General features: G+C 33.3%; 1 protein-coding gene across 1 annotated transcript in view; it reads left to right on the top strand.

Moving 5' to 3' along the window:
* KIF18A (kinesin family member 18A) overlaps positions 1-13,881 on the top strand; it is a 43,725-nt gene extending 29,844 nt beyond the window's left edge. The window contains exons 13-16 of the mRNA XM_062577344.1: positions 8,930-9,413; positions 10,026-10,130; positions 12,749-12,858; positions 13,733-13,881. Of these exons, the coding sequence (XP_062433328.1) occupies positions 8,930-9,413; positions 10,026-10,130; positions 12,749-12,858; positions 13,733-13,881 (848 nt within the window). The remainder of the gene's footprint in view (positions 1-8,929; positions 9,414-10,025; positions 10,131-12,748; positions 12,859-13,732) is intronic.
* Positions 13,882-16,946: the final 3,065 nt, after the last annotated feature.

Below are 16,946 nucleotides of genomic sequence, written 5' to 3'. Positions count from 1 at the left end.
TACTTAAATGAGACTGCTGAATTTTCCACCTCATAAAGCATGAGGCACTAATCATTGCAGAAAACTTCTTTATGATATAGTAAACTTTTGCTGGCAGCCCTCTTAGAGGGAAACTGAAATTTGACATAATTGAAATACAAATTGTTGTTGAGTGGTTTAACAAAAAGAAGACTGGAATGCTCTAAGCCACATAAGCAACTTTTTTTTTTCTTTTTTTTTTTCATATGTAACTTTTCTGACTATAAGCACTGTCCCCAAAAGAACTGAAACAGCTGAATCATTTCTGTGGATTAGGAAAAACTATAAAAGCAAGACTTCACCTTTTCATGGGTTACTTTGGGAATTAACTACATTCCACTAGCTGATCCTAAAGAAGGAAACCAAAATAGTAGTTGATCTAGAAAAAGAATCTAAAGAATGGAAGTGACAGTAAGGGTGAAAGTGGAGATTTTTAATCCAGGTTTTGCTGAAAGCAAATTTCTTACGAAATTACTTTTTGAAAAATATATACCAAGTGAATTTACCTTATTGTGTGAAGGTAAATAAGTTTAAATGTGTTCTTGATATTAATTTTTTGTAAGATATTTATTTCTATCAGGATCTTCAAAATACTGAAGACTTCACTATTTCCAGTAATGTATAAATCTTTGTTTCCAGTGAAGACTTTTTTTTTCCATAGAAAAGCTCCCCTATATATTAAACTGTGTAAAGTCTAACTGGAAGAGAAGAGGATCAAGATCCTGTCTGGCCATTCATTCAATATATCTGCTCCTATATTGAAATTATCAAGACGGCCAATTCTTGTGCTAAAACTTTTTTTTTTTTTTTTTTTAAGGAAAAGCTAGCTAAAGCTTATTGACAACTAACTAAAGCTTAATGTCCTTTGTCAAAGGTCATGTATCTTTTCACTACGGATTTTAATGTGTTTTGTTAGAGTTAAAATGTGCAACTTCATGAACAAGCTAACCATTATGTAGAGTAAAATGGAAGCTATGGAAGCAGTGTAACTTTATTTTTAAAAATGTTTCAGGCATCCATTTTAGGGTGTTTGGTTAATGGAGAGCCATATAGTATTCACAGAGGATGGACTGTTGGGTAGATGGAGAGCTATGACTGATATTTACAAGTATTTCTATGAATGGGAAAGTTCTTGGCATTGTTTCAGGCATACCATTTCCGGAAGCCTTACTGTATATTAGTATTGAGAGAACAGAATTGATTTACAGGAAAAAAATGGCATCCATTACCTCTCCTGGTGACAAACATCTGAAACTAAAGTCAATTTATTACTTTGCGTGGCAGTTGGAATGTAGTTGCATGTAGTAAAAGCATTGATTAAAACCAGGAGAAGCGTAATTCTTGCGTGCTGGAAAGACTTGTCATATGTTGAAGAGCTTTTTCACACCGTATGTCCCGTATGACTTTCTTGTGCTATGTGAAATAGTACTCATGACCTCTAGAACCCACAAGAATGCACCCTGGCTTTTAGCCTTTTTTCCTCATCGCAGCTGTTTGCAAAATTGTTGTTAAGTTGGCCATCACACTGATGCCTTTGGGTCACATGAATATTAAGTAATTGAAATTCATTCACTAGACCTCATTTGCAGTTTGGAATTCCATGACTCAGTTGTTAGAAGAATCAAAATGTATGATTAGTGTAGTAATTGGATCAATCATTGGTAGCCCAGGAATGGTTATTGAAATGAATATATTAATATTTGATTTCACTTTAGCAGAACAACCTGGCAGACTTAATTTAGCACAGTTTCCAAAAATAATCCCCTTAAGCATGTATTAACATAAGTTCTAGAAGAAAAAAGTCTTGACTGTTATTTTGTCCTGGACCTCAATTAGAACTCACCCAATTCATCGCAGTTGTCTTGTCATGAGCCTTGCTTACTTTTGCTGTGACTCATGTTTTCTAAATAGCGTGCCCTGCTTTTCATATTAACTCTCAGTGCTGTAAAGAGCTAATACTGGTATGTTTCTTGAAAATCAATTCCTCTGTCCTCTGAAGAGTTTTGGGGGACAGATAATATGACAAACCAGTGACCAAAACCACCTCATACCTGCCCACCAGCAGATGGGATGATTTTTATTTTTAATTTTGAAGTGACAAGTGGTTAGAAAGATGAATCTAGTAAGATAAATAATATCTTAAAAGAAGGCTGACAGTTATCTTTTCTAATTATCAACCTGAAATAAAGGATTAGTAAATAAGCAAGTGATCTGGTCCGTAAAACACATTTAGAATAATTCTTATTTTTTTAAAGAGTAAGAGTTTTAGACAAGAATGCTAGCTAAGAAGATATTTCTGCATTTTTCTGTTTAGTTAATCCTTTTACATAGTGATTCACTTCTGTATATGAAATGAAAATAAATTTAATATTCCTGAAGCATGATGGTCATCTGATGAAGAATATTGAATTGGCTGCAAAATATGAAGCAAATAGACATTTCTTTTATGCCTTACTATAAAAGAAGTTTGAGGGAGTTTTTAGAGGTGGTCGTGTTTGTTTTTAAGTGTTGCCATTAATTTTCTGCTTAATGGCTAGCACTGGACATTCATTTAGGAATCAATTCAGTTTGTTCTGAAGACAATATGAGTAGCTATACTTGGTCCATCACTATGTCTTCTTCAATATCCTATGTTCAGAAGTTGCCTGTAACGCAATCCTAAGAAAGACTGTGATAACAGGGCAAGTCTAGAGTCAGCTGACTTGCAATTTCCAGTTCAGGAAGTCTCATTGGAGCAATCATATGTAATAACTGCAAGTAAACCTCTATCTTATGAGTTTGTTTTAAAATAATATGTATAAATCCCACAGGATATTGCAGTGAGTTCAACAGCAAAATTGTACTGTGGGAAGTAAGTATTTATTTTTGTATTAAAATCACTATGTTTTTTTGAATATGGTAGTCTGATTTTGCAGGAAGGAAAATAGTTCTTTATTAACCTTATATATTCCCTTTGAGTTTTTTAATTTATTTTTTTTCTCCTACACAATGGTATGCTGTTATCCCAGTTTTCTCTTTACTCACTGATACATTTTAGGGAAAAAGATAAAGCATGTGTTATGTATACATACATCCTATCTACAAGCACTCAACAATATTATGCTAATACTGTGTATACTGGGAGAAAGCGTTGTTTGAAATTGTCATATAAATAATTTTATAAAGAAAAATACATTTTCACGCAAACTCCAGCCCAAGTTGGATATTGTTTTGGCTGTCCCTAAAGAGACTTTAAGGAAAAAGTATAAAAAGATAAAGTTTACTTATCCTTTTGAATGCTTGTTTTGAAATCAGAGTTTCAGGGTCCTGCTGAGTGGATTTGGGGTATCTTGTAGCTATTATGAATGTGTACTATAGGAAACAGTCCAGTTCAGCATCATTTGGGGGGAAAATGTTAATGTAAGTGTTCTCAAGGGCAAAGTTAAGGAGTGAAGGAAGTTTAATACTCCAAAGACTGTATTTGGTCACTTTAGTCCATCTGTGTTTATGCAGCCCATGCAAACAATAAGTCTTCAGTAGTCAAATTTCTGCAATCGAACTGAGTCTGTCAACCACACTTAGATGTGCCAAACGTTTATGTTCTCAATAGACTAAAGCAACTCTTTGCTTGTTTCCTCAGTGACAGTGTTAACCACAAAGCCTTTCTGCAAACTTTATATGGTTCTGGTTTTCTGTTTTATTTTCTTGGAGAGATCCTGTGATTAATGAAATGCAGAAACATTTCTGATTCTAGATTTCTAGATATGTAGATATATCTTTATATATATATATATATTTTATATATATATATATATATAAAAAATCTATAGATTTGGACAACTGTATGCATTTTCTTCCCACTTTTCTAGGGGTCTGTAGCAAACTTTGGCTTAGTTTTATGGTCTGCTGAGCTGTCCCATTTACTCTGGGCCTAGTTTTCTGCTCTATCTATCAAGACTATGTTTCTGGTTTTGGTAGACATGACCTACTGTGAAATCACATTTCTCAGGTCTTTTCTGTGTTGTTTTAACGCTGAGTTCATATTTGCCACTGATGACATTGAAGTCTGGAGTTTTTTCTTTTTCCTATTCCCTTTTCAAATTGGATTTAAAGAACTAGTTCATCCAAGTTTTAACTGCTCTGTTACAATATAAGCCTAGTGGTGACTGATATCACCCATTTCCCAAAATTATTTACTAAAATGTTTAATGCTTGTTTAGACAAAGTTATGCTAAGATTAGGAAATAGAAGGTGTGCTGTGTAGACGTTTCAGTTTTAGATGTTGTATTTGTGTCAGCCTGCAAGACTAATCTTCTCTTTCAAAAGTAATTTTTGAGATATATATGTCTGTATATAATTTAAGAAAGTATACATCTAAATAACACTATTCTAAAAATTTGGGGTAACCTTAAGTATCTTAAAGTAAATTTGCACAAAAAAAGATATTGGCTATTCTCCAGAATATATCACACCAGATATGACCATCTGAACTCATCTGAAATCTATAGGAGTATTGTCCTTGTAGCAGCTGTTGTTGTCTGAGCTCATTTTATTTAACTTTTCAGTTGCAGATATTAAAAGCATCCTGAAAAAATAGCCATTGTGTCATAGCTGGGCTTTCAGTATCTTCTTTCCTTATTAGGATGTAAATAAGAGAGAAATGTATTGTTATTTTGTAGATTTTAATGTGTTTTTCTTGCAATATTAATGTTTACTTTAGATCATAACTGGTTTGATGTGTATGTACAACAACAAACCTGACTTTTGAGGTGGTTGTCCCATTAAAGAGTGACAACGTTTTCTTCTGACATAATGCTGAGAAACTAGTGATGTCTCACAGACCAGACAGTGAAAATCAGAAAAAGAAAAATGCAGACTGTGCATTACTACGAGACAATTGGACACAACTTGTCAAGCCTATGTCCACATTAGGAAGTAGAGGGATCAGTGAAGAAAATCAATACCTGATATCAACAACATGTGCATTTGGGGATCTCTTTTTTTGGTTGATTTATTACAAGCTTGCTTTGATGTGATCTCATAAGTGAAATATCTCTTTAATGCTAGACTGTGTTTGGAAGATACTTAGTTTCATCCAAAAGAAATACAGTTTGTGTGTGCTGAGAAACATGCCCCTCTCTGAACTGGAATGGGGATACCTATCTGTGACAGAGGGTATCAACAGCCTAGTGCTAACAACATTTTGAATCTACAGGAAGTAGAATAAGCTTGCACTTGTCAAGACATAAAGGAAGGATGTTGGAGTAATCCAATGGATGAAGTGTGTAGATTCAAGGTCTGTGTGAATGATTAAGAAAAGTGTATCAGAGGTTGGAGTGAGGGGGAGATTGCAAGCTAGACACAGCAAGTACAAATCCATAGAGAAGAATGATGTGGAGATGATGACACTAATGGGTTCAAGTGAAACCAAGTTAAATATGACATTGCTTATGTGTATGGGAGGGGGTTGTTTTTTTGCTTTTTACTTTTTGGGGATTTTTGGGGTTTTTTTTTTGTTTGTTTGTTTGTTTGTTTTGGGGTTTTTTTAGTACGTTGGGAGCAACTTAATACTTTCAGAAGAAGCTTTGGGAAGGGACACTTGAATATTTCATGTGCTTTCCACTATTTAACTGGCAAGAGGAGCTAGTTTTATATTAACTTGTTCTTGCTATGAATTTTATTCCAGTGATAAATAGATTTAAAAAATAGGTCTGGGGTTTTACTAATGGCTTGTATTTGCCCTATATAGAATTGTTGCAATTGTCATTTAATGTACTTGTATTACAGTATGAAATACTGCTTATTATGATGAAATTCAACAAATTATTAATGTTGGCAATACTTTTGTGTTCTCTACCTATCTGGTTCATGGTTTAAATGCTTGCATTTACGGTTAATTTAAAAATGCTTCCAGTACTTGGTCCTGGAGAAGCTTCTAAAACTTGGCACTCACACCAAAATGTTTCTCTAACACAGACTTCCTTCCTAGTAACTTTAGGACATTAGCAAAACCTCAGTGCCTTACAGTAAGCAAACTTTCTGAAACTGGAACCTCCCTGTCATAATGTATGAACAAATATAATTCTAGCCATTATTTTTCCCGAAACACATGCTTTCAGTTGCATATAAGCAGGAGGAAAACATAATGAATTAATATTTTAAAATGAGTTCTAAAATGCTTAATGGATAGTTAATTCAAAGACTAGACTGGAATCATTTGATAAAGCTTCTTGTGTTTAAGAATATAAGCTATCCAAAAATCTTTAAAAGAAAATGCTAGTCTTTAATTCTTGGTTTTACATGAGTATAGTATTCTTTTATGCAAAAGACTAACCTTTCTTTCCCTCAAAAAATATTTTCTAGTAATCAGAATAAAGATTAAGCACATTAATAAAGCATAGGTTTGTTGGTAATGTCATAGGAGTACACACTGAAAATAGTACAAATGTCTTCATTAAAGTAGGCCTATAATACTTCTAGAGAAGGCTAAAATTATTTAGGGAATGTGCAGGTTCTGTCATGATAACAACCTGTGATCTTGGAAAGAAATATGGCTTTATTCTGCTCTAACATTCCCCATTGTCCTTTCCATTCTACTGCATGTGAATAATAATTGTTAATTAGCTTAATCTTCAGCTTAGAATCAAGTTACTCTGTCTCAACAATTTGCACTTCTGCTGGTGAATGTTGACAAAGAATTACATTAAGATGAGGTAGGTAAATTACACATATGCACGTGTGTATACACATATAGTGGGGTTATTTTGGTCAAACAGACTTCTCGCCTGAATTTTCTTTGTATTTTTTCAAACCTGAAAACAAAATGGTAGAATTGTAATTTCTGCACAGGTATCTCTTTCCAATAAGCGATAGTTTAACTTACCTTACTTTTAGTGTGTGTGCTGTTGCATTACCTTGCTTTTATTGTTGGGTAAGACCATGTTACGTATTTCTTGAGCCATAATAGCGTAAGCATCGTTCTTTGTAAGACTGAGCTTCTAAGTTTGGGATAAATGGCTGTTTTATTTTTCAAAGGCTTCATAATTTAATTAAGTTCTGGCAACGTAGAGCAAATTTGTCCTTTATATATTAGCATCTAATTTACCTATTACTTGTAATGTCTTCACTACTACTTGTTCCGTCCTCTCCAAGATGTCCAAGTCTGAGATGGTAGTCTTCCTTCCCTGTTTCCTCACAGCACTTAAAACTCTAACTCATCCCCTCTAAATGGGAATCATCTGCTGTAGCTGATGATGTCATGTGTTATGACCATGAGAGGATCTTGTGTGCAAATTCTAGGTCAAAAAAAAAAAAAAAAAAAAAAAAAAAAAAAAAAAAAAAAAAACGACAAGAAGTGCTGAGAGTGCTGAGATCATCCTTTGAAGGCTTTCCCTCAGTGAGGTCCTTGTTTGGGCCTTTTCCTTAAGACATCCGATTTCTGATGCTGATTGGAGATTAGTTTGCTTGGAACTTTTGCATATAACAAATTGGGTTGCAGCTGGGCAATGATGTCAAAATGAAACCAGGGCTGAGAAGTAATAGACAGAGACATAATCACATAAGCTTTGCTTTCCAAGGAAATTAAACATTAAATGAGGGGGGGGAAAGGATATTAAAATATTTTTGTTAATTAAATTTTCTCTTTTAAGGAATTTCATGGAAGTGCTAACATGCTATAGGTGTTGAATGCATAATAGCAAACTAGAGTCATTTAGCTTGAGTAAAAGCTAACTTTCTCACTGAGGCAAACATGAAACAGAATTTTGCAAAAAATAAATATTTGTGATCACTTGAAGCTATAGTTATTTCCTGAGTACCTTTCTTTCTGCAATTTAAAAGTGCAAGATCTTCTTACAGTTTAGTTGATCATAGAATAGGCAAAGCAGATGCAGCTTCAGCTGCAAGCTGAAGAGGGGCCAATCCACAGTAATTTTAAGGATGCTTGCCTTTTATTTCATCTCTGAAATTTGCAATAAAAGTTGAATATAGAAGCGCTTCCCTTTTTATGACTACCATCTACTAGTCTTGAATTCTAAAATAAGAATTTGGTTAATTTTCCATTAAAAACTACTAGTCATTGACCTGAGTTAACATTAGCCCAGCTATTAGAACAGTGGTCTGTGTATTAGAATGGTTCTCCCTCATTTAATTTAGAATAGAAATAAGACTTTTTAATCTTATGTTTTGGCGGTTGGTTTTATTAGTGCATACGCAAAATTAAAAATATTGTGGCACTTCAAGAAAAAATGCATTAATAGGGGTGAATGGACCAACTGCTGGGTCATTGCTTGCTTTTTTAATTCTTTTAACAATTTTTAATTCTTTTAACAATGTATCATAGTTACAATTATAGTGAATGTAACTGACAAGACCCAGGTACCTGCTCTCTTTCCCTTTTCCCAAAACACTACTTTATCATTTACAGCGTCAAAAAAGTTGTCCTCTTTTTGTGATACTGTCTTCCTTCATAACAATCTTGTTCATTCTACTGCATGGTACTTTCTAGGAAAAATGGCTATGGTCAGAAGACAGTTGCAGGATTATTGTGATAATACCATCTTAAATTAAGTGTTACTGAAAATGATACTGTTATCATGACAAATTTTTACTTTTCCATGCCCTGTCATTGTATCTTGTATCTTGTGCTTCCTTGTAACTTTTTCTCTGACATTAACTATATCGGCTTGTGCATATTTACAATCCGTCAAGTACCGCAGAACAAATGCTACCATACGGACAATGCGACAATAGAAATAATTTAAGTCATGTGAGCAAATTAATATGTAAATGAAATCAATAGTATTTGTAGTAACTTTTGCTGATATCTTCTGCAAAAGAAAACTTATTTAAGGAGGGAAAAAGAGAAGAACAGCAATATTTAGGAAGTAAATGTAGGTAAATGTACTAACTACTGCTAACTGTTGTTGCACAGGTACACTTTTTGGCACACCATCAGAAGAAATTAAGAAAAATACAAAACAAATAGTAGAATATGCAGTCCCATCACAGAAGAGAACTAGGAGAAAGCTAATGGACTCTCCAGTCACAGCTCAAAGTCCTGCTGCTTCCAAGCTCTCCAACCTCCACCATCTGGAGGATTCGCTTAGCAAGGAGGTTCGCCCTATTGTGTATACACCAGAATTTTGCAGAAAGCCACTACAGAGTTGCTGTACACAGACTGTAGTAAAGCAAGATTTGCACACTGCAGGGCTTCAGGGAGCAAGTGATTGTAACATAGATATGCCACTGAGAAAGGACAGTCTTACGGACTCTATATGTAATATTATCCCAGAGTGTGGTGAAGCTGACATGGACTCTACAGTAATTCTCTATCAAGGCCCAAGTAAAACAAATGAAGCTTCTACTGACTCATCTGGAAGAGAGTCACAGCCATGTAGCAGTAGCATTTTGCAAAGGTAATTCACATTTATATGGGCAAGGAATACTACCTATTTTTTCCCTATTTCTGTTTCCTAAACATTCTGCTTGATTTCAAAGAACTAGTTAATGTCCCTGTTGTCAATTTTTATTTGTAAGCCTAACTTTTTGAAAATCAAACTCTAAATTTTAATCATCATATTCAATTCTGCCACTATTTGAAGTCAATGGTACTTGAGTGGTAACAGGAAAGGTTCAAAGCTTATCTTGTAAGACAAGATATGTGCCAAAAAGAAATACAGCACTTAGAAACTTGTGTTTATGGGGCTTCAGACAAGTTGCTTTCTTTCTCTAAATGTCAGTTTTCCTGTCTGTAAAATGGATACCTTAACCTCCTTTGGAAAATAATTGTGAGATGCTATTGTGCAAGAAGCCCTGTAATTTGAATTCCTGATATTCATAGTATGAAGTCCTTATCTTTTTTTTTTTTTTTTTTTAAAAAGGAAACTCTGAAGCAAATAATATTATCTAAAAAAAAATTCCATTATTGTTTTTCAACTTTAGAAAAAATGTTTGTTCACAGTGGAAAAACAATTCCATTTGACTTCTATCCAGGATAGATTTTAAGTAATGTAATACTTTGGTTTCAGACTTGGTTTCTCTTCCTTGAAAAACAAAAATTCTACTTTGGTACATGAAAGGCCTTCATATATGGCAATGACATCTGCTGCTGAGAGAAAAAGAAAGATATTAAGGTAAGGTGAAACTAACTGTTCTAATTCCATGCAAATGAGTTTATTTCTTATATTGTCACTTCAATTCTCACTGTAATTCTAATATTATATCCCAAATCTGAAGTATGTCTGACACAAGTCATCTGGACCTATATGAGATGTCAAATATGTTTAACATTTTTTTTTTCTTGGGAAGTTGAATAGAAGCACTTTTGCTGTGTTGCATTTTGTTCAGCAACTTCTGTTGTTTTAATAGAACAAATATAAACTAATTTCACGTCTTCCATAAATGCTCTATACCTGGAATAGCAAGATGACACATTCTGAAACAGTTTCCATCATCGATTAGAAAATCTAATTTGTCTGAAAATGTTATGCCTTTGCTGGAAAACACTAGAGACTACCAAAATGGAAAGAAGAGAAAATGTTTGACAACACTTCTTATGTGGGTAGTGCCTTTGTTTTTCTGATAATTCATTTCCAGTCTCAGTTGTTATGACTTCATTGTTGTGGTCTGCTCTGGGAAGAATTCCCATTTAGTCGCTTCTGTTTTTAGGCCCTGAAAGAGGTTGGTTGTTAGGAACAGCAGAGAAGCTGAAACTGAAGAGATGCTAAGTAGTAGAATTGCCCTTTTTGGAGGGAGGGGAGTGATTATATTTCAGGGTAAGCTCTTAGATCATTTTTGGTTTAAAAAATTTTGGTTTTAAATCGAAAGCAAAAAAATCAATGCAGTCTCTTAAAATCGTTATTGACTCACTTGTCACTAAACAGTAATGTAGCTGCTACCTTGTAGATCTTTCTCTAAAGAATGTTTCAAGGCTGTTCGAGCAGGTTCTATAGATATGTCACAGGACATGGAAGAAACTTCAAGTACTCTTGATTTATTTGAGATAGAAAAATCTTAGAGTAAAAAGTTTAGATTAATTCTTAATAACAACTAGAACATGAAATTGGACCAGGTAAATCTACAAGGCTCTAAGATGAGAAAAGTGATGCTTCATTAATGCATTTTTCAAACTTTTCAAATAGTTAATTATGAATTCAGAAGAACAGGTCACCCACCCTCTGAAATGAGCTAGTTGTCTGGATTATCTTTAGAGAGAGGAGTGGGATTTTTTTGAAGCCTGATTTATCTTATCTTAAGGTAAAAGTTCTAGGATAGGCTGTAGAAGTACTCACTAGGTTTAATGATTTGCAAACTTATGCATGCTTTTGTCAAAAAAAAAAAAAAAAACAAAAAAAAAAAAAAAACAGCTCTTTCTACTCTGTCTCCTTTCTTCAGTCTCACCAAATTTCACTTCTTATTTAGAATAACTCTACAGGAAAATCCCATAACCCTTATTCCTTTTTTGGGATTATTTCCTGTGCTTAGACTACCTGTCTTACCGTAAACCAAAAATTCTTTACAAGTCTGTCTTTCTGTTGGTGAAGAAGTAAGAAAAGGAATGAAAGCATTTTCCTGTCTCTTTGAAGCAGAAAAAGAATTTACACTGAATTTTCAGACAGCATCTCCTTTCTTTTCTCATTTTTTCTTTCCATGCTTTCCCTACTTGAAGTAGTTCATTCCAGTCATTCATCTTGTAATAACATTAGAATAAAAATAAAGTTATTCTTTCTGCACCATAAATATAACTGGAAACGGTTCTATTGCTAGGACCAAGCATAAGAGACAAGTCAGTCATAATATACAGAAGCCTCTCTCTTTTTTTTTTTTTTTTTTTTTTTTTTTTTTACTAAAATACCATTACATTCTTGTAAGTTGTCTTTCAAGAAGCATTTATGAATAGATCTTAGCACTGGCCATGGCCGGGACTAGTATTTACTGCTTGCTATGTATTTTCAATTGAGTATAAGGTGATTATTAAGAAAATTAGTATAAGAGGACTATAGAGTGAGAAATGAGGAAGCATAGAAGCCTGGATATAAATAGAATTAACATGTTTACAAAACTGTTTTACAGAGTGGAACCACAGTGAGTTAGTGAGGCAAGTATGAAAGTATGAGATCACAGATAAGTTAATAACTTTCAGTGTAGATCGTAAGCCCATCATCTAAAAGGCTATAAAATACAGAAATTTGTCTTAGTGAATCTAAAGCTATAACAGCTCACTTGTAGCTTAGCTGAAAAGTATTGCCATGCTATAAAGCCACCCCCAGCCACTGTGTTTGGAGGCTCTAGAATTATTGTAGCCATAAAAAATGTGATTGGATCAATAAATGCAGCTTGGTCATTTTGGGAATGTCATACATGTTATATCTGTGATAATTTCCTAATATAATTTGTGTGTAATCACTATAAAGCTGGCTTCCGCAGTTTTGGCAAAAATTGTTGGCATGTTAGTCCACATTTTAACATTAAATGGCAACATTTAATTTTCATTTTTTTAATCTCATTATTAATAATGTCCTTATAAGGATTTAAAAGGATACAGAAAAGAGGAATAGTATCCTTATATGTGTAAGTGCGTGTGTGCATATGTATACATACACACAGACAGAAATGAGTTTCTTTGCATTGTTATGAACTGTAAATGCTGAATAATATTTTTTAATGTATTTGCACGTTGTAAGGCTTGAGCTACTGTAATAAAGCATAATCACTTTATTGAAAGCAAATTCTTTTTGACTGTTTTTTCCAGTTCTTCATCAAACACTGGATTAAGTAACCTGCAAGATCCTGTTTCTGCAAAACGTTTTCGACAGGAGATCTTGTTAAGCCGTAGAGCTTTGCGAGTACCCAGAATGGCAGGTAGGTGTCAAAACTAGTGGATGACACTACATTGTGTTTGTATAGGAAGTGCAAGATTAAGATTGATGTTTACAGTGTTGTCAATTTAATGGCATGTGTTGTTGTGATCGCTACACTAAGCTGTTAGTTTGCATAGTATATCTATTCTTTTAAAAAAATATCTAAATATGTCTGACAAGTACAGAGTTTTGATTAGATCTGATCCAGATGTTGAGAGCCTGTCAAAGAAAACCTTGTGCTGAGTTAAGGATTTAACACTAAAAATTGTGTATGTACTTGTTGATTGGAGATTTGAAATTTATTATGAATTTTATCTTTGCTTATCAACTTCATCTTTACCAAAATCAGTTGCTGTACCCATATTATTAAGAAAGTACCTAATAAAATACCAAATTCTGAAATAGAAAATCAGTTCTTGCTTTTCAAAGTTCAATTTTGAAGACAGACTACATTCTGCTTTCAGAAAGGATCTGTTACAGGTGAAGAATGAAATATGGCCAAATTCCTAACAGGAACAGCTTTTTTCAAATTGAATAGAAAAAAGTTCCTCAAGTGACATAATTTCTATTTTACAGTATTATATTCTATATAATAAAGAATAAAACACTTGCTTATTTTTATTTTTTAATTAAATAGACTACTGCTCCTTTTTCTAGCATCTTGTATGTCAGCTGAGAGTCACATCAGTGGACCTGCTAGGGAACTCACACATGGGATTATTGAGCTGAGAGTCAAATCAAAATAGCTTTCAATAGAGACAAGAAGTATCTGTTAAAGTTCTCAGATTTCCTCTGCAAAGGAGATCCAGGTATACCAGATTCTGCTTATGTTTATTGGATGAAAGTCTCATTTATAATATTTCTTTCCTCATTAGGATCTAAAACAAGGAACTGGAAGCAAGAACAGGATATGCCAAGAAACCTCATTAGAAGCCTTTCAGAAGGAAATGTAGTGGCGCATGTTAAACCAAGGACTTCAAAGAATCTTTTACTTCATGTTTGTAAGAAGAAAAATAGGATTTAGCCCTGAGTTTATATTTCAAGCAGGACTGATAAATAACAAGCAAGAACTGTGTGACTTTCATTTTCCCCTCATAAACTATTTGTTGTTGAAGATACATATCAACTTATGTCTCTTTCAATAATGCACTATTCTAGAACAACTGCTTCTTGGAGATATGAGGATTTTATTAAATTCTAAAATAAATTAATGGGTTTTTTGTCTGCCTTTTGAGCTTACAAATATCTTTGGTATGTTAACAATTGAATAAGAAATTTCATTTGGACTTGGCAATAGAGAAGTGCATAGTATACTTTTTGCCATATTCTCTGTGAGCTTTTTTCCTTATGTGTGTAATTGACAGATCAAAGCTTTGCATTACCTGAGGTGTGAAGGGGCTGAATGGTGCTATAATTTTTCTAAAGTTGCTTTAAATTGCTTACCTGTGTTCAGTCTTAATTTTCTAGTGATAATTTGTGGTACAAAAGTTAGAAAATTTATTTTTACTGGCTAAATTGCTTTCACTGAAATTTCATAACGTTAATTTTTTCATTTGGAAGTGAAGCATGTTTAATCTGTTAAAATACATTCATATTGAGTATTAAGATGCCAGTTTAATCTTAGATATCAGTGTTAATATGGACAGATAATGCTAATGTAGTATAAGGAGACAAATATTCACAAAAAAAAGGTTTTAAATGAAGTATTATATCTAATTTTTTTTTCCATTTTTCAGCCTGTTACTTAGTTGAGTTGTAAATGTTCCTTCTTTGTATTTCAGTGGGGATTTTTAAGTAATTCAGTTGTAAATAGAATAATTACTTTAATTTGAATAAATTTTTAGCAGTTGTAAATCAGAACAATATAGCATGAATTGAGCTTTTAGAAGAATGAATGTTTCTTCTATTGTGAAATATGACAGAATAATTTTGACAGGTATTATCATAACACCTCATAGTTTGTACTGTATCTTCGATAAATGACTAGTGTTCAAAGGGATGTCATTACTATATAGTAATATTGCAGTCCTGATAGCCTGTCCACTTCTAGGAACATGATTCTAGCGTATAGTCTATACAAAAATAAGTACATGAATAAAATTCACCAAACCAAGGAATGCTAGAAAAGACGACTAGGTGTAGCTATTTCCAAGAGAGTCCAACTCCTGTCTGAAGCAAGCAACTTGGCAACATGATGAGTGACGGAGAAGAATGTTCTGGCTTCCAGTGATAGCTATAGGCTCAGAAGAGTTTTACAAGTTCTTAAAAGAATTGTATCACATGCTTTCCTATGAGAGCAGATGACTGGAATCAGCGATTAGTAGCTTTTCCAAATTTGTTCCAAAAATATGTTTCTAACAATTATCATATATTTACAGCTTTGTAAATATATTTAAATTTGTTCTTTATAGTCCTTTCTTTGGGTCTCTTTCTTGAGGAGTATAGGTCAGGAAGCCACTGTGGTGGGCAAGGGGTCATGCAGAGAGCATGGTGTAGACTGGGAAAATATTGAATGTGGAAAAGAAAGTTGCAAGCAATGTCCAAAACATCAGAAAAATCAAAGAAAATTGAATTTTAAAATGACCATGCTCAGGCCAGGTGATGTAAGAAATTTCAGTAGAATGAAGGAGGAAAAAATTATTTTAAATTTACTCTATCACAAAAAGCAACAAGATTTTGGAATGAATTATAACTTCTTACAAATTTGGCAACAAGTGTAACTAAAGCCATAGGGACCAATATGTTCTTGATTTGTGGTTTTTCTTTTGAATTTTTAGTGTTCAATACAAAACGTTCATGGGGAGCTTATTCACAGTTTCACATCTACATGGGAAATGTTGGGCTTTGCTTATAAATATAGTTAGAATGCTCTTGTGGCATCTAAGGCTCAAAACTCACATAAATGTTCCGAGCAATTTTGAAAGATTTTTATTTTTAGACGAGCTTGTGCATGTAATGTTTTGATGCTGGATCAAAACATAGAACTGATGGGTTGTTATCTTTTTCTTAATGTTTTGCATACCTATGAGTGGAGCTGATTTGATTGACTGGTGACATTTCTAGAGACAAAAAAAATTGAGAAAATTAGTGTGCAGAGATGAGATATGACCCACATTCCTACTATCTATTATCCAAATATGTTGATTACAAGTTGTTGATTACAAGGTAGGTATTTTGTTAGTTATAACTAGCAAAAAAGCAAAACTATTTCCATCCATTATATCAGATATCTTTTTAAGCATATGTTTGTATTGTGTACTATGAACACATCTTTCAGACTTTGTAAGCAGAAGGTGCTTCAGAACCAATATTCCACACACATTACTGGTACAGAAATTTTTAGTGCTTAATAAGTGTGGGGGGTTTTGTGGGTGTTTTTCTTTTTTCTTTTTTTTTTTTTTTTCTTTTTTTTTTCTTTATTATAGTGCCAGTCTATTTTAAGGTGGAAAGGAAACACTATTTGAGTAGTGGAGAAGGTATAATGCAATAAACTTTTTTTTGCATATCTGCACTGCTTGTTACCTTTTGGCCTACCTTTACAAACTAAATTAAGTAATAGCTTTTTAGATTATATTAATCTGAATTATACTTTCACTTGCTTTCACTCTGTTGTACCATGTGGTGTTAAATTGTGCCAGATGGGATGAAACATAATATTGCACAATATAACATGACTCAGACTGAATCAAGAATTTAAATTATTTGGGTCAATTTAATCTTGTTTAGTGTTTTAAAAAAAAAGTTTAAAAAAAATCACTTGAGGAAAATGTTGTGCTCCTTACATATTCTAGAGTCTGATATCTTGGATACCTAATACTTCACAGGTAACGAATGATTCATCTTGCTTTCTCATTTAATACAGATACCTAGTTTATTTAAAACAAAAACTCTAGCCTGAATCAAAAATTTAGATTAATCTTCATGTCTCTACCTATTTAATAGTGTTCATGAGTTCTGTGTATAAAATCAACAGTGTATGGGAGGTAGTCCTTCATACCCAAATGTCCTAAAAAACTATTTCTAAAAGTTCATGTTAGATTAAGTATTAAACTGCCTGAAAATCTGTTGATACAAAAGTTGCAATGATAT

Source organism: Rhea pennata, chromosome 5 (genome assembly GCF_028389875.1).
Source record: "Rhea pennata isolate bPtePen1 chromosome 5, bPtePen1.pri, whole genome shotgun sequence".
Classification (NCBI taxonomy): Eukaryota; Metazoa; Chordata; class Aves; order Rheiformes; family Rheidae; genus Rhea; species Rhea pennata.
This window is presented reverse-complemented; position numbering and strand designations above follow the sequence as displayed.